At 38.8% G+C, this 26837-nt stretch overlaps 1 protein-coding gene across 12 annotated transcripts in view; it reads right to left on the bottom strand.

Annotated features, from left to right (window-relative positions):
• GRID1 (glutamate ionotropic receptor delta type subunit 1) overlaps positions 1-26837 on the bottom strand; it is a 557084-nt gene that overhangs the window by 73599 nt on the left and 456648 nt on the right. For all 12 annotated transcript variants that reach the window (XM_069019125.1, XM_069019126.1, XM_069019132.1 and 9 more), the window contains 2 exons: positions 18392-18553; positions 17017-17136 (listed from right to left, as the gene is read on the bottom strand). In XM_069019125.1, coding sequence (XP_068875226.1) covers positions 17017-17136; positions 18392-18553 — 282 coding nt within the window. The remainder of the gene's footprint in view (positions 1-17016; positions 17137-18391; positions 18554-26837) is intronic.

Here is a 26837-nt window from a genome sequence, read left to right on the forward strand (position 1 = left end):
AAAACTCAAACACTAAAAGGAAGCCCACAGAGGGGTGGAAGCAAAGACAGGAAGCCTGGGAGGGATGCAGAGAAATTGTCTGAGCAGCCAGGATCAGGTTAGGAAAGCCAAAGCCCTGAAAGAATTAAATCTCATCAGGGACATCAACTTCTGTTGTACTGCTGTATTCAAATAAGTTGTTTCTGACTTTCTGAACAGTCACATATAAATTGTATAGCACCACCTGATCTCTACACATATTGCAAAGCAAGATATTCAGGGCAGATACAACACACAGAAAAATAACCATAGCTCAAAATACATAAAACAATCAGACTTTTCCAAGAGCATATAAAACACCACCAAGGTTCTGCATCAGCTTTTCACTTCCTGCATTTTGATATTAAATATACATTCTGCAACGTGAAATTAAGACACATAGATCAAGTCTGAGGGGAGAAGTCAGCAAGCTCGTATTTTGTTTCCATTATTTATGTACAGGTGTTAGGCACTGTCACCCTTGTGTTTCAGATTGTTCTGTCACAATGAAACAGGAAAAAGTGAACTGAATAGATCCCAAAATTCTGAATTAAAAACAAAAATGTAAACAACATTTCTACTAAAACCAAGCTCCAAGTGTTTTCACACTAGGACAAAGAATATTTTTGAAACAAAGTTTTCTATTTATTAAGGCAAAAAATATCAGATAAATAAATATATGTGGATATTTCCCCGTACTGCTAGGTTTGGACCTGATTCTGAGCTGAAAAATAGGAAGCCCAAACAAGGTAAATCAGAGGCAGCTGAAACCCAAAACATTGGGTTTTTTCCCCCCCATGACAGAGACCAGCTGTGAAAGACAGTTCCATTACCACATTTGGGAGATATTACACTTGATTTTAAGACCAGAAGAGGTCACTATGACGACTCCATTTTGGATTCCTGTACTACAAGGACTGAAGATAAACACTTAGGCATGTAGTCTCTATTAAAATAATAGCATGTCTCTGAGACATCTAACTTTGACCTGATAAGTGAACTCACGGAAATGTCATGTCTGTAAATAGGTTATTCTACCATTTATTTTCCTCATGTAAAAAAACTGATGAGGAAATTCATGCACTTTGCTCCTCTTTAAAAATAGAGAAAAAGACATACACAAATTTGAAAGTGCCACTGCTCTGCAGTCTTTGTCCAATATGAATTCTAGAATACAGAATAATTATTATGGCTGTGGTGTTGATGACATTGATCAAACTACGCTGAGCATTAACAAAACACTGCATTTTCTGCTTATGAAACTGACCCCATGGCATCTTTTCACTGCCATTAAAGTAAAAGGTGACAAGAGAACAGCGCTGAGAGAACACAGATCCTTTGATTTTAACCACAGATCTCCCAACAGCACAAATGGCAGCTATTGTTGTGTAATGAAAGAAACTCTCTTATTAATAATTTCGCTCTTTTCATCTTCAACCTACTAATTTTCAACATGTTTCCTAAGAATTTATTTCTCCTTTATTACAGTTCTTGATTCAACCCAAAGTTAGCATCTTGTTTCAAAGATCCTGGATCATTCTACCTCATACTGGCAGAAAGCTTTTAAACAATCATCAATTCAGTATTACATCTACTGTGCTATTAGCATGGAAAAAATCTTACTGTTCAAGAATATTTCCTCTGGGTCATAATTATAATAAGAATAGATTCCTGAGGGCATAATCTAACAAAGTACTGAAGTTGAAAGGTTGTTTAAAACCTTATTGAGGTAGATGTCTACCATTTTATTTCAAAAAACAACATCAGATGTTCAAAACACAGCAGAAAGTTTTAATGTTTTAATTTATTTCTTGTTTTGAAGAAAAAAGAACCACATGCAGTTGAGAGTTTCATCAGTTGGCATAATCACTGTAGTATAGAGATTTTCATCCTAAAGTGCCCTTCATCTTTTTGCACATGTTCAAATATTCAGTAATTTTTGCAGTGAATAGTAACAACTACTTCACAATGTCAACAGTTTGAAACATGACAGGTAAATCATTTCAAAGTACACAACAGTTGGAGAAGGGGAAAGTCAAGGGAGTTTTCAGGAGGATGGGAACTAGCAGCTTATATTTATCTCAATAGAAGTCAATTTGCATCACAAATTAACTGATAGAGCTAAGAATCTGCTTCAAACTCAGAGAAACAACACAATTGAGAATAAACTTCAAGGAGAAGCTAGCTAGGCACAAACGGGCTAATTTGTACTGTAATACAAGCAAAAAAGTTAAACAAGAGTTTATGGTGAGTTTTATACACATAAAGGAAACATGACCTAGGTTGGGAAAGGGACAGAGCCAGACTGTGATAAGATCCAAATCAATTTGCACTTCATTCACTGGACTTTGGTCACCTTAAAGACACATAATTTTCACAAGAAGCCAGGCAGCTGCTCTTCTCAGATGTCCTTTCTCCCCCACCCCATATTCTCCAGATATATCCCCTAAAACATGCATAAAAAAACAACCTACAATACTGATGCAGTTGGAAGAATTTTGGTAAATAAGGTAGTTTCTATACATTTGTATCCTGGTCCCCTATATTTAATTAATAATTTAAATTATACAAGTGGGTCCCTTACAACTCAAGATAGTCTATGATTCAATATAAGTCACTATCTACCAAACACATCTATAAAGAGAATTAGAAATTATCTAGCTGGGAGATGTTCAGGTAGAGCACATCTTCTGTCATTGCAAATAAACAGGTTTTGGTTCTTTTAAGCAGATTACTACAAAACAGTAAGAGAAAATATTTATAAAAAGAGATTAAATGATAGAGTGAAGTAATGACACATTTGGAGGCAGAGGGAATTTAAAAATCCATTCAATACCCATTTCCAAGGCAGCCTCATTTTCTACTAAGGAAAAATAAAGATCTGTAGATGTACAATGGTCTTCATATGAAAGTAACTTTAGGGAGACCATATTTCTATGAAGACAAAAGGCTGCAGTAGGAAGAAAGACATTAAAGTCCAGCTAGCTAGAATTCAATGTTTTAGTCTTTGCAAAAGAAAAATTAAAAGGAAAAAAAGTTTGTCCATTTTCTCTCAGATAATTAAAAGAAATGCCAAGTAAGAGTAAGTTTTAATAAAGGAGATTTTATAAACTAGAATCAGAAACACATTCCTGAATAGAAAATACCTGGTTTTAATCAACTCTCAGCTGAGGCATATAGATGCCTGGTAATGATGCACAGCCAATCAAAGGTGTTTGGAATGGCTGCAAAGAGAAGCAACATGCAGGGAAAAACAAGCTAAGGACTGCTCTATGCTTTGTGTGTTTATCTGGATGACCTTACATGTGCTGCCTTTCTGAAAACAGAACCCCCACTTTCACTGGTTGTACTCGCTGCCTGCCAGTTACAGTGGAAGGAATTATTGCTTGCTATTGGTGAAACTGGGGTAAAATTTAATTTGTTTTTTACATAAAAGCCTTACCTTTACATGAAGGAAGCTAATGTATGTATATATATACACACAAAAAAAAATCCCTATATGGAATTAGTTCCTGAAACTGAAAATCGCATAGATAAAAATAATGGCCAAAACATTCCTTAGCTTTCTGAAAATGAAGAAAAAAGTTGACCTAGAAGATGAACTATCTCTTAAGTCTATGAAAAACTTCTATTATTTTTAAAAGATGCCATCTGATTTAAATAAGATATATTTGCACATGTGCTAAGATAGCCTGCATTTTCTTTAAATCCAAATTTGCCCTATTTTTCTTTCTAAACTATTACTGGACAACCTGTTGCCTTTTTTTTTTTGGACATTGTCCAAAAATATCTATCAAATCCTCATCGTTCGCTAGATGATACAGGAATGTAGCAATTTCCTATCCTGGAGGAAACGGAAGCATCCCAGGTGTGCCCAGCTTTCCAGTGTTTTCCAGTGTGTCTGCCCACCCCCTGAGCAGACGTGAGGCTGCTCTCCCAGTGCAGTAACCACACCAGGAATGCCCCAGGTGTGTTGCCCTGATGGGAGCTCGGATCCTCTGCTGAGGGCAAAGGCGAGCACTGAGCCCTGGCTGTGCTCCAGCCAGGCAGCTGCGCCAGCTCAGAGAACGGGGTGGGACACTGCAGGACTGTCTGCAAAATATTATCCAGAGATAATACAAAAAAGCCTCTTCCTCACAGCAATATTAAGTTCTATAATAGAATGTACAGTCTGTAAAGCATAGCAGTGTTTCTAGCCTGTAATCAGCTAAAGGAAGCACTGATATTGTCTCTCAGGTTTATTGATGACTTGTATCCATAAATTCTTTCTGGTTTTCTCATATCCCTGCATTTCCACTGGGCATGTCTTGTTTCTCAACATTGTACTTTTGACAGCATTAGTCAGCACACCAAAGTAAAATAATGACTCTTACTGCTGTGCTTTTTTCATCTTAAAAATGTGTCCATATAAAGCCTTCAAAATGCTCCCAGAAGAATTGCTTTTTGTTGATTTGTAATTTTTTAAGTGACTGACACGAAAATCAGATTTTAATATGCCACAGAGAAAATTAAGAAACAGTGAAATCTATAGATGCAGTATACGTGTATAGGAGTTTGCATGCTTTATGGTCTTGCCCAGAATTTAAAGATTCATCATGTTTATGCAAATGGCTAACAGCAACAAAAATAGGGAGACCATTTGGATTTACAATTGAGCACATTGTGACATAAAAAAAGTCTGAGACAGCCAAGACCAGACATCCTTCAGTACAAATACATCAGGAAGGCAACAGAACTAGTCCTGAAGTGGATTTCAGCAGAGATGCTGTCAATCAAACCAGTATTTAAATCAACAGACTTTGTCAGCTTGCTTAAGTTGCAGGCCAGCTGGAGGTCCCTTCCTCAAGAATCACTGCATCCCCAGGTTTCTGGGATTGCTCAAATTAGCTGCCTGTGCTCCTGGTGCTCTCCCCACAGAGCCTTGTGCTGCTGCCTGGCTCTGGGGGCAGACACTGACCTCTGTGGAGACAGTGACAGGAGCCGAGGGAATGGCCTGAATTTGTGTTGGGGAAGGCTTAGGTTGGATATCAGGAAAAGGTTCTTCACCCAGAAGGTGGTTGGGCACTCAACAGGCTCCCTGGGGCAGTGGTCATAGCACCAAGAAGTGTTTGGACAATGTTCTCAGGCCCATGGTGTGATCCTGGGGCTGCTTCTGTGCAGGGCCAGGAGCTGGACTGCATGATCCTTGTAGGTCCGTTCCAAATTGGCTCATTCTGTGATTCTGTGATTTTGAGACGCCTACAGAAAAGCAAAGAAATTCTGGAACTAAGATAGATCAAACTAACAGCCATCCCAATTTCTGTCTTGGGAGACATTGCTAATGCCTGTTTTTGGTGATGGGAAGCAGGGGGAACAGGGAAGGATTTGAAGCCACGGCAGGGGGCAGAAACATGGCTGTACACAAACACACAAATGGCTTTGGATTAAAGGTGAGTTTACTTCTAATAGAAAAGGAGGAGAAAAAATCCCTTCCTATTCTCATTTATCTGGAGCAGTATTAACCCACACACTGTCTGTCCGGACTGGACCATGCAATACCTACTGAAGAAAGCCAGAGCTAGAAAAGGGAGACATCCTAGAGTGGTGTTTCAAAACCAGAATTAAAACAGCTCACTTCAACTAGAAGGTCAGGCTCTACAGAGCCTTGCTAGTAGTCTGATCCTAAACTTCTAAGTAGGGAAATACCCACAGTTATTATGAATTCAGAATAGATAGCATTTCTGAAATAATTAAAGCCAAAGAGGAAGTAGGTACACTGATGTACCTGTTTTATACCACCTACATCTAGAAAGTTAATTCAGCTACAGGAAAGGATATTTAATCTCTGCTGTAGCCTAACTGCTGTGGAGCAATGAAGATTATTAATGTGGGCAGGCTGAGCTGGGAGACACAGGAGAGAAGGAAGCTGAAGAGATCCTTGCTGCTCCAGTTCTTCTCATCCTTCTAGGAGATCCTGCTAGCTCTATTTCTTTGCCAAAAAAAGGGCAGCTTATCTTCAAAATCCAGTATCAATACTCAAAAGAGCTACCATAAATCCTCCTGTACAGAGACACAAGCAAAATGAGAGCAGGTTCTTAAAGAATATTTTGCTCAAAATCTGTGAGAAGGAGAATGATAATCTGGCAGGCAGCAGGAGCAGCAGGCAGGTGAAGATCCTCTCTGAAGTGCTGTATATTATGAAGAAACAGGCTGTACCATACCTGTTCTTGGCAACTGATGCATTTTAAGCAAGAAAATTTGTTTCCTGATAATATTAGGATCCAGCTCTGGGGTCCCCAACATAAAACAAGGATGTGGACCTGCTGTTGCAAGTCCAGAGGAGGCCAAGAAGATGATTGGAGGGCTGGAGCACCTCTTCTAGGAAGACAAGTGGAGAGAGCTGAGGTTATCCAGCCTAGAGAAGAATCCAGGGAGACCTTACAGCACCTTCTGATACCTAAAGGCAGCTACAAGAAAGCTGAGGAGGGACGTTTTACCCTCATGGAGTGACAGGACAAAGAGGAATGGTCCCTTCCAATCCAAGCTGTTCTGTGTTTTGCCTGCAGTGTGCTTGCTAAAACAGCTCACTAGCTCTGCAGTAACTCTTGCCCGTGAACTTGAAAAATCATAATAAATTATACAAAAAAACTAATGTAATTGCAATAATTATTCTAAAGCCCAAACTATTTACTGCCTTAAAAATTTGATTAGTTCTGAAAAAAGCCTCTCTAGTCTAATCTGAGCTCCTTTCCTTATGAAATCTGACTCTCACCAAAAAAGAAAAGAATATATTAACAAAAGGCCATCCAATCCATATTTCCCATTTGGCCTTCTCTACTGGCTACAATAAATGACTGTTTTGCACTGCAGCTTGGGAATGAAAGAAATGGAATAGGAGCATGGTATGTGGATAATTAAAAAGATTCAACGAGAGTCATCATGGAGCAAGTGCTATGATGGTGTTAAGTCCTGTCTGACACAGTAGGATTGGTAATAAAATCTTGTCATACCACCCACATAGGAAAAATATGCAGAAGTACATTACATAAAGAATGAAAACATATATTAAAACTTCTCCCTTTCTTCTTCTGAGATTTAACACTAGGCATTCTACACTTTTTGTTTACTTTTTTAATAAATCAAACCCTAGTTAGCTGCAGATCTTTGAACAATTCATCTGCCATTCAAAATAGAAACATGAGACATATGGATTTGTGGAATGGATGGAATCTATTTAATCTCTCAGTTCAAGTATGACAATATGTTTTCTATTGAAAAGTTGTGGTTGGGCAGCAGAAGTAGGTACCAGTCTTTCAGAGCCAGACTGCACAGAGAGTCACCCCAGATTCCTTGCCAAAATGTGGGGCACTATGGCTTCTCTCCTCAACAGAGAGAAGTTTATGGGGTACAGGACACAACACAAGTGAGAACTATCAACTAGGTCTGAAACTGGGGGATGCATGAGAGGAAGAGAAACAAACTCAGAGAGCAAGCCTCTGACATAAGAAACTCTTCTTGAGATCCCAACAAGACTAGACATTTTGTTTTAATTAAGAAAGGAACTGAAATGTGCTGTAATAAGAGCCACACTAGAGCAGCAGAATCTGTGGGCTGGACCCTAGATTCAGATTCATTTTTTCATTTTAAGCCAGCTCAGCCAGCAAATCTGTGTTTTTTGCTTCACTGGTTACTGTGCTCTTATTTGAGTTCAAAAAAAGAAGAAAGCCCTGAATGCTGAATGGTCTTTCAGTGAGTCTATTGAGGAACAGTCCTCCACTGAACACTCAGAAACCAATCAGAGTTAATGAAAAATAACAACAAAATCTCAGTGCACTTCCCTCATGCTCATAAAGTAAATGTTTTGTGCTCTCTTTTGCCCTCTCTTACCCTAGAAAGAAAACCCAAAAGCCATTGAGTAATAAGACTTGTTTCTCTAGTGCAATTACCTCGCAGTATTACTGAGAAAGTTTGGAAAGCCTACCCTGGAATACTTCACTCCCCATTATTTTAAAATTTAGGAGAAAAGAAAGAAAAAAGCAGACACAGCTTCAGATTCTATTCCATAAGGGAGCTGCTTTCTCCACAAGTTTGAGCTGTGAGCAGCACTGTTTGTTACACCTACCCTGAAAGTCGTACCTTACACCTGATCCAGAGAAATAGTCATCCCTATCTTGGCAAACACCCTGGAGAAGCGCCAATACTGAATGTTCTCCAAACTTAGATTATGACAGCATTTTCCTGTCAGAATGGCAAAACTGCAGTAGCAGATTTCTGTACACACAGCCACATGGTTTATATATATTACACAATAATTGTACATTTAATTACCTCGATATCTCTCGGTGTAACAAAACCACAGCCTCCAGGTGCTACTGAAGTGTAAATAGCTACAGTGGCCTTGTAGCTTGGTATTGAATAGCATCTTGAATGAGAACATGAGCTCAGTTTAGATTCAATACGCTCAGACAGCAATCTTGCAAAGCAAACTTGTGCCTTACTCTAATATTAATCTTATGGCAGAATAAATTGCACATAAAGCTTTAAGAAAATTATAGATAGGGCTAGAACTACTCAAACTGAAATGTTCTTATACAATTAAGTATCACCCACACTCCTAGTTACTAAATTTTAGCATTTTTTCTTCCTTGTAAGCAATTGGTGATTGTTGTACTTGTCTAGGACTACTTTCTGGTAAGGCTCCAGGAACCAAAAGCATCGGTACCTTCAGTCACCACAGTATTTGGAAATCTTTAGCCTGCTTTGTAAAAGTACACCTAAAAGTACACCTGTTTTTGCATTCAGTCAACATCATGTATATTTAGATGACGATCCTTACTTAAAAACAACTCAGACAAATGCCCAAGAACTGGTATCAGCCAGACACCATCCCTAGATTGTGCTATTTCAACTCCTTTAAAACATATCCACTTCTCTCAGAGCAGAGAAAATATACCAATGCATAAAATTTGAAAAATTTAAGATTTTAGAATGAGCAATGCAGGGAGATATTGGTCAACCTGCTGAAACCAGATATTCCCTCAACTGGTGGACTCGCCAGTCCCTCAGGCAGCCACATAACACAAAAGTGTCACTGCCACCTTCACCACTGACACAGTATCCCAGAACACAGGGCATCTAGGAGAAAAAAATTGACTCCCCATTCTTTTTCCCCCATAGTTCTGTGGTGTTGGGAGAAAGGCAGGACCAGAAGACAGCACAAGAATTTCAGACACAGCAAGAACAAGTGCAAGTGTTGTCCTAAGCAAAGCACAACCTTTTGGGACCTTTTGGCAGTATTCCAGTTGAGAGGAATTTACTGTCATAGGAAAGCAAGCTCTCTTTCTTCTCATTCTGCTTATATTCAGGGAAACTGATCTTGGCAAGTTAATGAAAAGCAAATAACTGGTGTCAGATTTAACTATTTTTATGCTCTTTCTTTACCTAAAAGAAAACCTATATCTGGCTACCTGCTTTGGTCAATATTGAACAGCAGGATGTTTTCCTAACTCCTTCACAGAGAATCCCTGGATTATTTGTTTTTCCTGTACTCCTCATTACATTTGCTTTCCAATAAAGCCAAATATTCTCAAGTTCTTCAGACCTCATCAGTAAAGTCTGTGGGAGTTTGCAATTCACCTTTTCATAGGAAAGATACTGTTGTGAGTTAAGCAGATGTTTGTGCATCACACTCAATAATATATTAAAAACACAGACATACCATGGCATGCTCTGGAAGAATATTCCATTTGAGTTATGTAAGCCTGTCTTCGTTCCAGTAAAATGATGTTGTCTCAAAATGCAAAACAGGTTTTATTACATATCATCTGTGTATTTTACCCATACATAAACTCATTCACTCCCACTGCAAGAGATATTGTGGTACTGGACCAGGCATATTTTGGAATTCTTTCCTTGACACAGGCTCACACTGATTACAGACTGTACCTATTTTAAGGTAAAACTCAGTGTTTCCTGTGTAGTTTGAAAACAGAAAGTCCTCACCTTCAAGGCAGTTCAGTGAGAAACTGGAACAGCAGCAGGCAACCTCTGCCAAGTACTGTAATTGCAGTGAATTAGCTAATAAAGACAAAGAACCCTCATCACAACTCTGATGCCCTTTTGAATCTATCTTTCCAAAAAGGTAAACTGAGGAATTAGGATTATTCTTCTTTTTAAGCATAATGAAATTAAGGAACCAAGCCAAACCAAGCCAGACAGTTTGTGGCACTTTGTGCCACAGAAGTTCCTCATGTCCCGCATTTGGGCTAACCACTAAGAAATCTTGTCATTAAACTTGTCTTTTAAAACATGCATGTGGAAGTATTTACTCATATACAGTAATATAATCTGGCATGAAATGGCAGAAATAAAAATACAAATAGAAGGGGAAATCTAGATAGCTTCTATTTATGTTGTTTATTTTAATAAGACTAAAGAGAAACCATAAGGTTCTTTCATTTTTCTTAACTACGATGGAAGCATGACCAAATAAATTAACTACCTATATTTAAAGATCCACTTTTTGACATATTGAATATATCAGAGCAATATACACAGGCAGGCACCAGAGCTACCCTGGATTTTAATATTACTGCTGAAATAAATTACTTCATAAATTATGTTTGGCCTACATGTATTTGCAGTTTATCAAATGATACAAGGCAGCGACCATTAGAAGAATTAAATACATTTTTCAAATACTGCAGAGAAGACACCCTGCATGGTGTCCCTTAACATCCAGTCCTTGCAACTGTCCCTGACACTGAAATCAGGCCAAAAATGAAGAGATGTTAGATCTCCTTAGTTTATGTCCTTATAGAAGCTAAGATGACATCTATTCCATCTAACAGTTAAGATAACAGTATTTTGGCATTACTATTATTATTATTGTTTTCTTTCAAAGCAATTTTGCTAAACAGACATTATACAAAAAAACGTTACTCTGACATTCAACAGAAAGTTCTGGAATAGGTGTGAATTTTAACAACAATCATGGATCAAAGATATTTCTCATGGCAGGAAATTAAAAAAGACAGATTGTTCCTCTTTTCTGGAGCCGTGAGCTTACTGCCTTTGTTCAAGATTGATACTGTGAAAAAGAAAATTATAAATAATCTCCATTTTTGGATTTTCAAACAAGGTAAAAAGAATTTGTGTAGTTTTTTTTCAAATACTTTTTCTTTCTTTGTTAAGCTCAGTAAATCTTGACCTGTTGCTGTATGAAAATACTTTTTTTTTTCATAGTGTCCACACTTTAGCACAGATCCTTCATGAGCTGAGCTACAGAAAGGGGCTTTTCTTGTTATCCCACTCCGAATACCCTCCTAGGATTCATCAATAAATTGCAGGAGCTTTGGTGAAAACTCCAAAATTAAAGATGCAACTGCTTTTACAAGGCTGATTTTAGCATTCCTATTATCACAATTTTATGCACGATTGCCTATATGTGAAAAAAGGAGAATGTTATACCCAAGATTCATTATAACCTGGTAGGTATGATATGGTATGTGACTTATAAATTAAACAGAATTTCTAAGCATACAGGTAGTGGTGCATGTGGCCTGTGGAAACTTCTGCAGTGTCCTAATTGTCCTGGCCCCACTCTTAGCTCAGATATGGCTGCTTTTTAAAATCTACCCACAAGCTTCACACTGGGAAAATGTCGTATAGACAGTCTTCCAAAGGGGAAGACCAGCATGATCTTATGCTTGGAGAAGTTCCAACTCAAATTTGCAAGACATCCCTTTTACTCTGTGTTGACACTGGCATAATTTGCAAATACAAGTAACAGTTTATACACAAGCATAGTCCCATGGGCAATGCTTTCCAAAAAAAACCATAAAATGGAATTAAGAACAATTTTAAAAGAACTAAGTATCACATATCTGCAACAGAAAACACATTTTAAAAATTGCCTACCTACTTTTCAGTGAGTGTAATAATTCAGCTAGAATTTTACAATGAAAGCATACAGAACATGAAGTATATTTCAATTAGGAAAAAAAAGCCCAGTTTGCAGAACTTGGGCAAACAGTGACCCCACTTCATTTCAGGAAAAAAAAAACAAAACAAAATGCTCAAGGTTATTATGTTCCTTCTTGAGTTTTCTTCTATGATTTAAAAATTGATCATAGCCATTTCCTATATGTTAAACTGTATTTTTCACCATGAATAATTCAACTTATGGGATATGCAAGGAATGCATTTAATTTTATTCCTCATATACATCATGTACAGAAAATCAGACCTAAAAATTTAAGGGGGTTTATTATTTTGAGTAAAATACTTCATTTCTTTTTTCAGTTTGACACAACATGGTTATAGGATGAATCTCAATGCTCTTTTTCTAAATTATTCCACCATGACATTCAATCAACTCAAGCAGAAAGAGAAAGTTTAACCAAATGTAAATATGTGGAAATTGCGTTCTACCCAGAGGGAGAGGACTATTAGCCCTTCCCCTTTCAAAGTAATGGGAGGTTTTCGTGGTCAAAAGTAGCCACGACTTCACTCTTACATTTCTGCTGAAAGATACCTTGGCCAAACAGGTTAAACTAAAACACTACACCCAAGTGCCTGTTTATGAAGTGCTCAAACAGGAGGCAGGAATCTGTTTTACAGCTAAACTCAGGCAATTAAGTTATGTATTTTTCCATGTAAGTAAAATTGATTCAATTACAGTAGGAACCACATAAGAGAATTCTTTTGGTGTATATATAACTTTTAGCAGCATATGATGGGATTTGTCAATATTCTTGGAGGTGAAAGCACTTGATACTGCAGATCTCTAAAAATACCGTTCCTTTTTGCAATGAATAAGAAGCATAGGATTTGTCATCATGATAATAATGAGATTTTGTCTAAAAGTAACAATCCCAAATAAATCACGGTATCAAAATTCAAAAATGTGGTTTCAACAACTGTGAAACATATCACAAAAACTACTTAAAGTGACTTCTGCAGTCTGCCTCAGAAGTGTTGTAGGAAACAACTATAACTGTTTACAAAGCTGATGATATTTCAAGAAAATCTAATTTAAAAAAAATTTAAACATACCAACTGACAGAAATGAATAACCAATCATAAACATTATCATTTTGAACAGAATGCTTCTTATGAAATACAAAATGTGTGCAAACCATTAGTTCTGCCTTCATTACAGCCAGCTTGGGAAAGAAATGCAGATTGCTTTAGAAAAAATATGTTCCCTATCATAAAATAAGCTAAATACCCACATCGTTTTGCACTTACAGAAGATCTTCCTGCCAAGGATGAAGATGAAGATTATAATAAAGCTCCTTACAGGCATTATCTAACTTGGCCTAATCACATCCCTGCAAGGGATGTTAGCTGTTATGGTGTTCTCTGCACACATGGTCAAACAAGAACAAATATGTTTACACCTCAAGAGCTCGTGGTGAGGTGGTGACTTGCTAGGAATGCCACCCTGGAGTTCCAACTCCCTTAGTTTTGCTTTCCTAGCTGGGTAGTCCAACTCTTACACTGTGCAGAATTCATCCAAGTGCAGGAACATAAGAAGTATGAACCATCCCAGATGTTCTGAAAGTTCCATCAAGGCTTTCATTAATAAGAACTAATAATACAGATGGTGGCTAAGGAGTGAATTAATGTAGCCCTACCTTCCTTTCCCCTTTTGATCATTGGACTGTGAAAGTAGGACATCAGCTTTATTCTCAGTCTTTCCTTTTTGATTTATTCTGTTCCCTTATCACTTTATATCCACTTATTTTTCTTATTCTTCTAAAATATACAGATACTCTGGTTGCTATTTCTGAAGGTGTTTACAGACACTGGGAACATAAATCATAGTGGTAATCATCAAGGACTAGACATTTAAGCCTTTTCAGTTTCTCTAGCAATCTTCAACTTTCAAATGCCCTGATAAGCCACCACACAAATCTCTATTTTAAGCATGAATACACGATGCTTTCTAAACTTCCACATGTACACAGTGAATAGAAAGCAATTACCCAAGCCTTTTGTAAAACAAGGTGATATACCTTAAGGGACGTATCCTGTTCTTTTATGTTTAAACCAAAGAAATTAGAGCATTTTCTGAAGTTTCCCTTTCACTAAAGTACACCTAAAGGAAAAACAAATGGTAACACAAAAAATACACAAAAGCTTTTGTGAGCCTTTACCAAAACCACATGGTGTTAGACTTCTGTAAGAAAGGAGAAGATAGACTAAGTGACTTGTGGAATAAAGACCCCACACTAAGAAATCAGATACATACATTTATGTGCACTCATACCTAAATCACAGCTAGAGGAAGGAAAAATGGTCTGTGGAAAGACCAGATCTCAGGACAACTGCAGAGTCAAGATGCCCCTGCAAAACAGCTCTGAAAATCCCTGCAGATTTGTTACTGACTTGGACATCCTCCCAGGAACCTTTCTGGTAGAAATGATCCCCAAGAAACTTTGTAAGTAATGCTGAGTGTTAAAAGTCCAGTTAAAAGCTTTTGACTGGATTCTGTCTAAGGTTCAACACTCAACGTTACAGTCCTTTGCCCTACCCTGTCACTGATCCTAAGTGCAAAGATTTTTTTATAGGGTCTGGACAGGGATGAATAACTACAGACGTTCTCCATACAGAGTTAAATAAAACCATGTAGAAAGAGCCCTTTGTTTTCTACCCAAAATACATGCCTCTACAGCTAAACCTGAGGAAAGGCTGAAATGGAAACAACTGACAAAATCAGAACTGGTCTCTCACTCAAGTAATATAAATAAGACAAGCATGACTTTCTGAGCCTTTTAAAGTAGTTTTAAGCTGTAACATATTTTTTCTGCAATAATAAAAAGTAAGGCTGCCTAAATAATTGAATTCCAGTAGTTCCACGGTAATTTTGCTCTAAGAGGTATCATCTCTTCCAAGTTCTTCTCCAAACTTCTGTAGCATATTGCTGACTTTTTATTCTCTCTATATATTAGACTGAAAGGATAACTTCCAGAACCTCATTTTAGCTCAGAGCAGTATTCTGCCACCAGTAGCTTTTTAGCCATTTAGAATTATACTCCCTTTCAATTTTTGGGATCTCTATAGTGTTCTGCATTTAACACCCAAAGAGTTAAGCCTTCTGTATTAACCACCTAGTAGCACCACCTCAAAGTAGCACATTAAGGATCAAAAGTAATCAGTAGTATACCAGGTCAGCCATTTTAGTAATTTTCCCATTTAGTAATTTTACTTATTTCTTTGCCTCGTGGTTACTTTTGAGTGGTATTTTAGCTATCTCCACCTCACACTTTAGGATTATGTGTCAATTTAGTCAGTGTGCTGCACATACCAAAGTGAAAGCATTTGTATCTGTGGTACCATATTTGAAATGGACATTAGAAAACACCTAATAATGTACACTCACACATCCCAATTTGCCTGTAAAGCTCAAACCTGTGCTCTGTTGTGTTCATGCCAATTTTACTGAAAGATAAATATCAAAGCATCAAGCACTTCTGTGATTTAAGCAAAGTCACTTGGGAATTCTGTAACAAAATGGGACCAAACTTAAATGGCCCATGGCATTCATGTTCTTGGAATAACACAGCACTGATAGGACACTCAGGCTTTTCTGGAGGGGCAGCTGGAAACAGTGGGATAGTCCACAGCATCTCACACAGTACCAGATACTTCTGGTTTGCATACTTGTGCATAAAGTGAGGAGCACACTTCTGTCTGAGAACCAGGATTGAGTCCTACACCTGCTAAACCAACCTTGTTTTATTAAATAGGCAACACTTTTTCCAAAATTAAGACAATAAGATAGTCTTTTATAATTCACATAATGTTTGAAACTCAAGATTTCCTCATTTTCAATCATCTAGAAATTAAAGTGGACCAAGAAATAGCCTTTTCTGGTCACCACAGTATAAGAGGCTGCCTAGCCAAACTGAAGTGTTCAGAGACATATTTCTGGCAACAGAAAATTTTCAATTATATCTCCTGGAACTTTATGTATTTCAAATACTTGTCTCCCTTCTGTTGAATTTCTAATAGATATTGCACAACTTTGGCTCCGTGTCCAGAATCCTTGTGCCAAATTAGACTCTGAAAGAATCTCATGTTTAGCTGATAAAGATGATTATATAAACACAAGTTCTTTGCTTGTTTTCCCATTTACACTTCTGTAATTCAGGCAAATCAAAACAAATCACAGAAACCAATGGCCAAATGAAAGTAAGAAATTACATATGTTTTAATTATTTGTGAAATCCTCTTTGTTCAGCTCTGTTTAATGTAGGACTCATTGATCATAACACGGTAATGTTCATATTTCAACCAGCTGAGCAGTTTAGAAACTATTTATAGCATGAGTTCCTATGAGAACCTCACTGTTCAACTGAGAGTTTCATGTATTTTTGGAGCATCCCATCTGCATGAGCATGTTCAAGGTAGCCTTCTCAGAACAAGACAATTTTTGTTAATAATCCCATGGAACCACTTTAACTGCCTTCTAATCCTTGGCTGCCCTTGTTCTATCAGCTACCACTGATAGGTCAATATCTGTCCTGATATAGCATAGTTCGTTTTGGAAATTATCTTCTGAAGAGCTTTCTAATTATCTCAAATTCTTGCAGCAGCTATGCTTAAAACATCCTAGTGTGTTTATGTAATTTATATTCTCAGCTAGCTTCCTTAGTAAGACAAGTGCCAATTGTGTTGTATCTTCCATATTTACACTACAGTAATCCTATCTTAATTAACAATAAAATACATAAGCTAAATTGTGCAGTCTTCACTATTATATTCAAAGGATGCTTATGGCATTGCATCGTTACTGCACATGGGAAATAACTTGCAGGATTCCTGCCGACCAATATAAAACTAGTTTTCAAGATTTAAGTGTGTAATAAATTAGAAAATATTTCTCATAAAGTAAATGTCTTCTGCAGCACTGCACTAATTCATTCTTAAAGAATAACATTTTCTCCTGTGAGGCAGGATGTATATTATTTAGAGGAAAACAAAAGAGAGGAGGAAGCAGCATATCTTTACCCTCCGCACGTCTTTGCCGAATGTTTCGCTGTAGCTGGTGCCCAGTATCTCAAACTGGACATAGGGGTTGGCTCCATCTTCTCTGAACTCCATCACACCAGTTAGCCCAGTTATATGGCCCTAAGGAAATAAGACAATTTCAGACATTTTAGAACAGAAGAAGTTTGCCTTCATAAACACTCCTCTGCATAAAATGTGTGCCAAATATGCTTTAATCATGTTTACAGTGAACTTAAATGTGGCAATTACATGTTCTTCAGTAGCTCAAACCCAGCACCAGACAAAAGACTAGCTTTTAAAATTTTTTTCAGAAAATTACTTCAGCACTAACACACCCAGTGTTTATGGCCATCAGGTCATTATTGTCCACAGAAACAGACCCTGAAGATAAAGAGAAGGGCCTTAGGGGACTGGGAGACAACAGCCCTCCCAGTGTAACTGAGGGCAGCAGGCTCAGTTCTGGGCTTCAGTGCACAGGCATGAACTCCCAGTCCAAAAGAAAGGGTCTGCCTGCTGTGCTCCCAAGAGAGGCAGGAAGTAGAGATAAAATTGCATCTCTGTGAAAGTATCAGAGTTTGATTATGGCTTTGTAGCAAAGAAGCTTGATGTGACACTGAAATTCGAATTAATTTAGCAACAAAGGATGGCATCATTAGGACTTGTCAGAATGATCAAATTGCATCATTTTACTAGAGGAAAATGATTTCATCAATACATATTTGGGAACAGGGGGTTTCTTCTGAACAATTGCAAAAGTTAGCATGGTAAAAAATCAGGGATTTTTCTACTGTTACTTTTGATCAAGTAACTTTTATACAAGAAGTTCCATGTGTCTGCAAAGCCACAGTTCTGTCCATACTTGAGTATTTCAGCATGGTGCAAGAGAGTGTAACTGTTAGTGACAGCTTAGCCAAATCAGATCCTTTCTGCTCTGCTCTGGGCTACAGTACACAAATGGATCCTTACCAATGATCAGCTAACTTACAAAGCTATCTCAGTGTAGAAAATGGAACGTAAGTCTTAAACCTCATCATTGGTTGCCCCCCACCCCAAGCTCCTTAAATTGCTTTCTTGCAAAAATTCATGAATCAATTCCCATGACTACTCCTAATCCTACTTCCTCCACAGAAGGCAGCTTTGAGAACAACAGAAGTGGAACACACACCACTGGACTCACACTGCACTGTGTGTAACTTGTTTATCATAAATCATTTGCTTGTGTAATAGCTGTAGATTGTCCCTGGTTGTTGTAGATAACCTGCTTGTAATAAATCAAAGAAAAGTTGAATAGAAGTGAAAACCCTCTTCAAATGCTCAAGTAGACATGAAGCAACTCTTTCAATTGCTCACACATTGGTGGGTTGTCTTTTCTCACCTTCTTAATAGTCTCTAGCATGGATCTTCCCCCATTCCAAGGTTTGGTGGATTTCCTCATGCAGTTCAGACTTGCCATGCTGTGCCATTTCCTGTCCTCCAGTTTTCTGTGGAAAGCATTGGCCAGCATGAGCACACTGTCATACAGGTACAGGTTGGAAACCTGCAAACAATAATAAGAATGAGCCTCATTTTTTTATGTGAGCACCTTCCAAAGAAACTACAAAAACCAGCAAACAAACAGCACAAAAGAGGCATAGGTAAGAACTAATAGCTGGGTATGTTTGACACGTTCAACAGTCAAGGCACTTGAGACAAATGCCTGTGCTCCTAGGTCCCTCTGGCCAAGGGATTCTGGCACACTGGCACTGCCTGAGCATTACTGCAATGCAGTGCTGTAAAGAGAGATCACACTCCACATATAAACTCAAGCTACAGAGGGAGTACAGCTGTCAGTGAAAGACGAGGATTGCTACTTTGTCAGTCCTTTCAGCAAGGAGGGGAAGATAGAATGGACTTAAGTTCTTGGGGGATTTTATTCATTTGAGAAGTTGATAATTTCTGGCACAGCAAAATCTAATACTCATGCAACTGTTTAAGAACAGAGGGAGGAGAAATGACAGTATTATTTTGGTCTTAACATCTCTCCACCAAATATACAGGACACTGGTTACGTGCTGCTTTCTCTGGAGCTATTGATTTTAGTCTCCTTATTCTTCAATTAACATGAGAGATAGAGAAATAAACAATTGATGACAAAGACTCCAGTAAGAACAGAACACCACACTAGTAAAGTTGAGCTATGTATTAATTTTTCAAACCAAGACATGTCCAGCAATACACGATCAGAACTTTGACAGGCAGTGGTATCCACCTCAAATGGTAAAACTTTAGCAGTGGAAGTTGGCTGAGACAAGTGATTGAAAAAAATAGACACTCTTCACCTGTTTCCACAGTTCACATACAATCTTCATCAAACCTATGCACAGGGTTTTAGTCTTTACTGAACTCAAATCTTCACTTTACATCATTGTCCAGATACATATTTTTCTATTATTATTATTAATAATAATAATAATTTGTCTTTATCTCCTGATTTTTCTAATACACCTTAGAAAGTAATGCCTAGAGACCAGGAAAGGGTTACAGGTGGAAATTAATGCAGCTTCGTGCTTCCTACAAATGTGACTCTCTAGGTGTCCCAATAAAAGCATCACTCTTTGAAAGCTTAAACATATATTACTGTTAAATCATTGGCTGGAAGTAAACTTCTGATGTCTGTAAGGTGCTAATCTTCAGAAACAAAATGTTTCATGTTCCATGATCTAGAGTTTGACATAAATTGAGAATCTAGGCACTTTAAAGAACCTTCTAGTATAAGTAAATCTGAACAAAAGATATATAAGCAAAAATTAATTTTGAAAGAATCAAAATACAAAGAAAAAAGATGTTGCAAATACACACTTTTTAAAGTGACTAAACATAAAAAGGGATCTTAACATGAAAACAGTGCAAAACCTAGAAGGTACTATCAGGGAGAATCTCTCCCATCTGGCATTGCCATCTTTTTTTCCTTCTTTTCTTTCCAGCCTTGATGAACAAGCATTCCACATTGCCTGTATTTGCTATTTTATCCGGTTAAACATTTTCCTTTTACAATAGTTTCCAAAGTAGCTATATGGCATACTTCCTCTCATTTTAAGAAAAGTAGTTGAAGAGTTAATAAGAGTCCCAGCAACCAAGTTTCTTCTGCTCAATTGCATTTGTTTCCCTATTTTGCAGATATTTCCAAACAGCTTTCAAATAAAGCAACCAAGCGGATCCTTATTATTCAAGAGGGCACTTTTCTTCTGGGTTAAACAACTCTTCGTAGAAAAAAATCAAACCAAACCTCAGATCCCACAAGATACATCACCCCAAACCACACAGCACAAAATGCACTTTCTTAGAAATAGGTTCTACATACATAAGGAAAAATTCAATTTCTTCTAAGCCTTCGTGGTCCTCTTTGTTCCCAACTGAATTTGTTTTTACACACTCACTTTTAACTGACAATTCAGTGGCTGTTGCCTTGGAACTCCCACAGACCAGAAATGCTTTGTGTTCTCTCTGTTTGACACTGTTCTTTTGCAGTTCTGGAGAACTGCAGCCTCATTCCCAAAAACAGTGCTTGGTTTGCTAGCAGAGAGCTCTAAGGCAAAATATAAGATGCACTTGGGTACACTGTTTTCTGCTTTTCATGTGCTTGGAGAAGATGCCACAGTTGTGCACATATGACTGACCAAGAGCTCGGGAGAATTGCACTGAGATCTTAGCCTGCCTGACCTTGCACCTGACTCAAATCACCTCCCGCTGCAGAGCAAAATAAAACATTCCTGTGTTTACCAACCTAATCCTCATAGTTCAGTTAGACTTATAATGGACTTTGCATCACTATTGTTCCATTAATTTCTTTTGAAAGAATGATAGAGACAGCAAGACAGGGTCTGCACAAGAGGAGTCTCCCACTACATTTGTCCTTATTCTACATCTGGAGATTCATACCACGGCAGAAGAAAATGTTGCAGAGAATGTAGCAAGTTACTTTTTCCCATGGAAAGAATATTCTGCATGTTCTGTTGTACACCCTCATCCATTGGTATTTTGCCACTCTGGCTCTCTTCTGCTGAAAGCCTCATCTCAAACATGAGTAAATGGTGGGTTTTAATCAGCAAAATTCCTTCCTTCATATAATCATACTCTATTTACTCCAGTAAAAATGACATGCATGCATAACTACATTTTACTCATTACTCACTGAAGAGTCAATATCCTATGGAAGAGTAAGTTGCATCTTATTCACACAATCAACACTTCTATTTTAGAACAGAAAATATGCAATCTAGGAAAAAAAACAGCATCAAAATTTCCACAACTAAGGCTGGATCTGTAATATTAAGAACAAAAAATTAAGACACAAACATTCTAGTCTGATCTCACAGTAGATTCAGGGCTAGAATAATTTCTTTTATTACATTTAAGTACAGCAAAATCTCTGCATACACCCTAGATCATATTTGCAACATGAATTTGCTGTAACCTCCAGAATAGCGATGCTGTGAAAAGAAAACTGAATTAGCAGACATGACCTGTATGCACTTGTTACTTCACCTGCACACATATTTTAATTTTCAATGAACTGTCAAATTCCCTGGGAGTATGGACATGACCACTGAAAGGGAATTTTTGAGATACCCAAGGGTTCAGCTGTACTCTGATTCCACCAGTACTGTCAGAGGCATGAGAAAACAGTGAATTTAAAATATTCTTCTTCAGGTAGCATTCAGAATTGGTACCAAAGCAAGAGAGAAGAAAAACAAGGCAACATACTTGGCTACTTTGGGTTTTCAAAGCTCTGGAGCATTTTTTATTTCCCCTATTTGGATATTCACAGGGGAACAGAGGATAGAAGCACATGTATCTACCTGAAGAGATTCCCCTTAAAAGAATAAAAATTCCTAGACTATAACAAAGTATTTCATTTCGCTCATGTTTGGAGGAAGTGACAATAATTTTTAGTTCTTCTTTCACTCCACTGCTGACAGTGTAAGAGCTGGAGGCACTGAAATGGTTTTTGATCTATCTGCTATAAGAATGATGGTGACTGCTTCACCAATATGTTAAAGAATATACCCTGTACGTGAATAATTTTAGACATGTTCTGGTTTATCTTCTGGAAATTATTCCAGACTTTATGAAGCTCTTTTTTGCACTGGAGACATAAATCCACCATACACTAGTAGAGCACAGCAGAAATTTTCAAGAATGGAAATCTGTCACAGTATTAAATGTCATTTCATAGAAGTTTCTATGTGAATTTCATGAGATTTTCCAGAATGATTTTACTTTTAAAGTTATATATGAAGAAAGGTTTTAGCTCCTTCACAGGGACTAATCATAGACAAGTGCTCTTCTAAGAAGGCCAGCAAGCCACAAAGACTGACCCCAACTCCTGAGCAGCCAGCAGAGCCAGGAGTCCTGCCAGAGAAAGCTGAAGAGATCAGCTGGAAGGCAAGCTGATGCTGAGATGCCACTACTTCAAAAACTCGTTCCCAAGCTGGGCATCTGTAGCCTGCTGCTGCCAAAACTGCTCTGTGAGTGGCCACAGCAGTCAGCTCCAAGGGTGAAGCAGATGGAAGAGGAGTTCAGACCAAGTGCAGCCTGCCAGAAATGCCTGCTGCCTGAGGAGGGAGATCATGGTGACTGCTATGCACACCCCAGCATGCCCTAAAACTGTGTGACAACTTTCAAAGTTCAAGTACTGCCAGGTGCAGTTACACACTTGTCTCTAATGAGAGTGCATCTTACCAGGAGCAGCAAAGATCAGTGGTTTATTTATGGTATAATGGTGTGCTAACAAGGACATTGTTAGAGTGGAGAGACTGAAGAAAATTTGACCCATTTCATTTTCTTAAATATGTTTCAAAGAATAGCAAAATGTCTTGGGTTGGAAGGGACTTTTAAGATCATTTCATTCCAACCCCCCTGCTGTGGGCAGGGATGCCATTTGCTAGACCGGTTGCTCAAAGCCCCATCCATCCTGGCCTTGGACACTACCAGGGATGGGGCATTCACAGCTTGTGACTGGAGCACTTGCCAGTAAAGACTGAGGCAAATAAATCATTGAATACCTCAGCCTTCTCCTCATCCTGAGTGACCAAATCTCCTATTTCCATTCAGAGAGGGCTCATATTTTCCCTCATTTCCTTTTTATCACCAACTGTACATATAAAAGATTTTGAGTTTTCCCTTGACATTCATGGCCAGACTTAATTCTATCAGGGCTTTAGTTTTCCAAACCTGATCCCTGGCTGCTCAGACAATCTCTGTATTTCTCACCAGCTTCCTGACCCAGGTTCCAGCCTCTGTAAACTTCCTTTTAGTGTTTGAGTTTGTCCAGGAACTACTTGTTCATCCACACAGGCCTCCTGGCATTTTTGACTGATTTTCTCTTCCTTCTAGATCCTCCTCAGACCACTCCTGGCTGTATCACTGGTGCCCACATGGATCAACAGCAACACATGATGGTCAGTGGACTGTATGAGGCCTGGCAGTCTCTCGGTCACATCACTTGTACAACGTCAAATCAACAAACAGATGCCTCCATGTCTCTCAGAAGAAAGTCACCTGCTACTCTCACCAGTTGCCTTTCCTTAGCTGAGCCAGTTGTTACACATGGAGCAGATGGGGCCACCTTACTCAGCTCCAGCCCCTCCCCTGATGTGAAGGGTCTTTTCAGCCTGCAGAATGGTGAAGTGGCTCTGCAAGGGCAACTCAGACTTTGGGGAAAGTCTCTTGCTGTTGCAAGCTTTCACTCTTCTCATCACCAGCCCCCCTCCCTCCCTTCTGGGTGTGCCAGCAGGAAAGTTTGGGTCTGTTTGGCTGTGGTTCCACTGCAGACTGTGCTTAGAGCCAGCTCTCCCACCCATTCCTAGCCTCCCTGATGTTCCTCCCCCTTTCCATCACCTCCTGCAGCTCAGCCAGGTGTGTCTGTAGGTTCTGTGCCTAGGCACAGCTTTTGCAGGCAGGTCCCTGCACCAGGAATAGGGCCTGGCATTCCTGGAGACTGAGGCCTGCACTGCAGCCTCCCCCTGCAGCAGCCCCAGCTGGGTGGGTGCCACAGGTGCCACACCACATCCCCATCCCTGTCACCACTGCCCCCACGGCTGCCTTGGGAGGCTGGGGGCTGGATGCTGCTCCTCCTGGCCCTGCCCACACCTGTCAGCCTCTCTCGTGGGCAGAGCCCACTGTGAGACTGTGCACCAGTGACTATGTTATAAATACATAAATACACAATGAGCTGCTCAGGAAGAGTGAAATCACAGCCAGCAGTCTGGCATTCATGGGAAAAACAGTCAGAAAACAAACATTCACATTAAAGACTCAAATGTCAGCTTCAAGCCTACAAGGGGCTATTTATTTATTTATTATCGCTGAGGCAAATGAAATAAAACTACTAAAATTACTAATACCACAAAAAAACAGGCCTCAATTGTATATTTATTCAAGCCTTCTGACAGTAAGGAATCTAACTAGTGTATTATTTAGTGTTTTGTCCACTCTAGTTTTAAGTATCTCGATGAGCTTTCCAAAGATTTCTTTGTATGACTGCGCTCTCAGGATCTCTTTTTAATTGATAAGCAGCTCTTCTTTCCTTTTTAATTTTCTCCTGTTTTTACATAGTTACTGGCTTGGGGTGACTTTATGATGCGCATTCCCTATCGCCGCTCTATGCCCAGACATGATTCCTGTGCCTTTCTGTGTCTTTAAGCTGGGTCCAAGAGAAAGGAAGAACAAACAACTGAGTGGTTTTGTGTTCAAGGACACAGATGTACACTCCCCTGCATTCCTGGCTGCTACAGAGCAGAGGAAAGCACCTTCCTACTTTTCCCAGCTCTTGGCTCGTTTTCTCAGAAAAGAGAGAGAGAGAGAGAGTTAACTGTCTTTGTTTCCCGGGGACTTTGGCTTCTTCTTCTTCTCTTCTGGAACTGTTCAGAACACCAGAACATCAGAACCTCACTGGGAGACCTTACACCAGCCCGGAGCTCCATGCCGAACTCCAGCTCCGAAGGGGAGAGAGACTACACCCACAGAAAGGACTAAAATCTTACCAGGTTTTTCTCCACAGCAAGAGATTTTATTATTTAGCATTATTCTTTCCCCCCTCCTCCCCCCACCCCGTGCCTGTGTGCACTGTGTTTGTTAAATAAATAGGGTTTTTTTTCCTTTTACTTTCCTCTGAAGAAAAAAATTTTTTTTTCCCAAATCTGATGGAGGAGGGGTGGCTGTAACCTGCCTTCTATCAGAGGACGTTCATTTCAGACCTTCCTCCGAATTTGCCTCAAACCAGGACAGTTACACATATCACAACACTCTTCCCTTCTTGCAGGTTCTATTCTCTGAATGCTCACTGTCCTCCAGCTATTTATTATGGGCATTTAACATCATTATGAGTTGTTTTCTCTGCCAGTATGTTTTGTAACAACATGTCAACAATAATACAAGGCCTGGATTACCCTGTAATGCTCAAGTTTGTTAGCTGGAGGCATTGGCTTCACTCACTAAACATCTCAGGAATTTGGCACAGCTAACACTAACTATCCAAGGAAAGTCTAGTAGGAACGCCTTGATAAAGAAAACTGAACTCAGAGTAAAACAGAAGGACAAGAGGCAATGCTGGAATTGCAAAACAGCATACAAGATCATAATTTTATCCTACCTCATTTATAAATAAATATAGGTACAAATTAGGTTTTAGAGGCAATAACAAATGAAAAATGGAGATACTGATGCTTTCTTATCACCACTGTTGTCTGCTTCCTGATTGAGCACTGAACAAAAATTCAATGAAACAATTATGCAAACAGAGAAACTCAGCAGTCAAAAGAGGCAGAGAGGAAAAGATCACTGCAGAGCCTACCTGGGGTTTTAGCCTCCAGCGTGGTCCCCCACGGCCACGGGACACCCGCAGTGCTTTGGGGTTTTTAATGAATTCTTCTGCTAACACACCTTGTAGAAAACACACATCATTGGGCTTCAGGGAGAGTTTTGTGCTGTGCAATGGGCAGTAAAGTCAGTTCAAGGATACTTTACATTCACGTTGTACTCAGAAACAATTTTACTGTGACTGAACATCTGGCCAAAAATCCAAATTAAACTTTGCTAAAGAGACAAGCAAATATAGGTTTGCATTGAAAGAAAAGGAAAAATGTGGCTCATCAATCCTTTATGGGAGAAAGTGAATGCTTTAATAGGGTTTAATCAATATTTACTGCCCCTCAGTAGCACTTTACAGTTGTGTAATAACAGCAGTGTTAACAAGCCAAATGAGAATAAGGCCATTTAGTTGGACAAAACTGCAGGATCAGGCCCTTAAGTTTAGGCAGTCAAACACATCCTAAGAAAATAACTTCACTTACAGTAGTTAAATTGCAGTGACTCCTGAACAGAAGACAGATCAGAAATAAAAACCCAGCTTTGTAGGAGCTACTGCTAAGAGATGCCTACACAGATGTCTGATGGACACATTGTTGAAGAATGGAATTTTTACTCAAGGAGATCATCAGCTCTTTCAATGAATATCCTCCCACACTTCTCAAGATCTCCTCAAATACGTCAAAGCAATGCCTGGAGTAGTTCTTCAGCAGAGAGGCTGGACTCTCAATCAGGAATAACCTCATTAATTTTGTGACACAGTATGTTGGGGTTTTCTTTTTGCCTTTTCAATCCTATTACCTATTTTGGACCATGCTGAACAATTTCAGATACACTGCGTCCCTGTAATATATTTTAATATCTTTAGAATCTAACATGGATTGAACTCATCAAATACATAAATGGTAAGCAAGGGCAAAAACAAGCTAATGGGAATTACATTTCTAAAGAGAATTCTTTCTTAAAAAAACGTA

The sequence above is a fragment of the Aphelocoma coerulescens genome, chromosome 6, assembly GCF_041296385.1.
Source record: "Aphelocoma coerulescens isolate FSJ_1873_10779 chromosome 6, UR_Acoe_1.0, whole genome shotgun sequence".
NCBI lineage: Eukaryota > Metazoa > Chordata > Aves > Passeriformes > Corvidae > Aphelocoma > Aphelocoma coerulescens.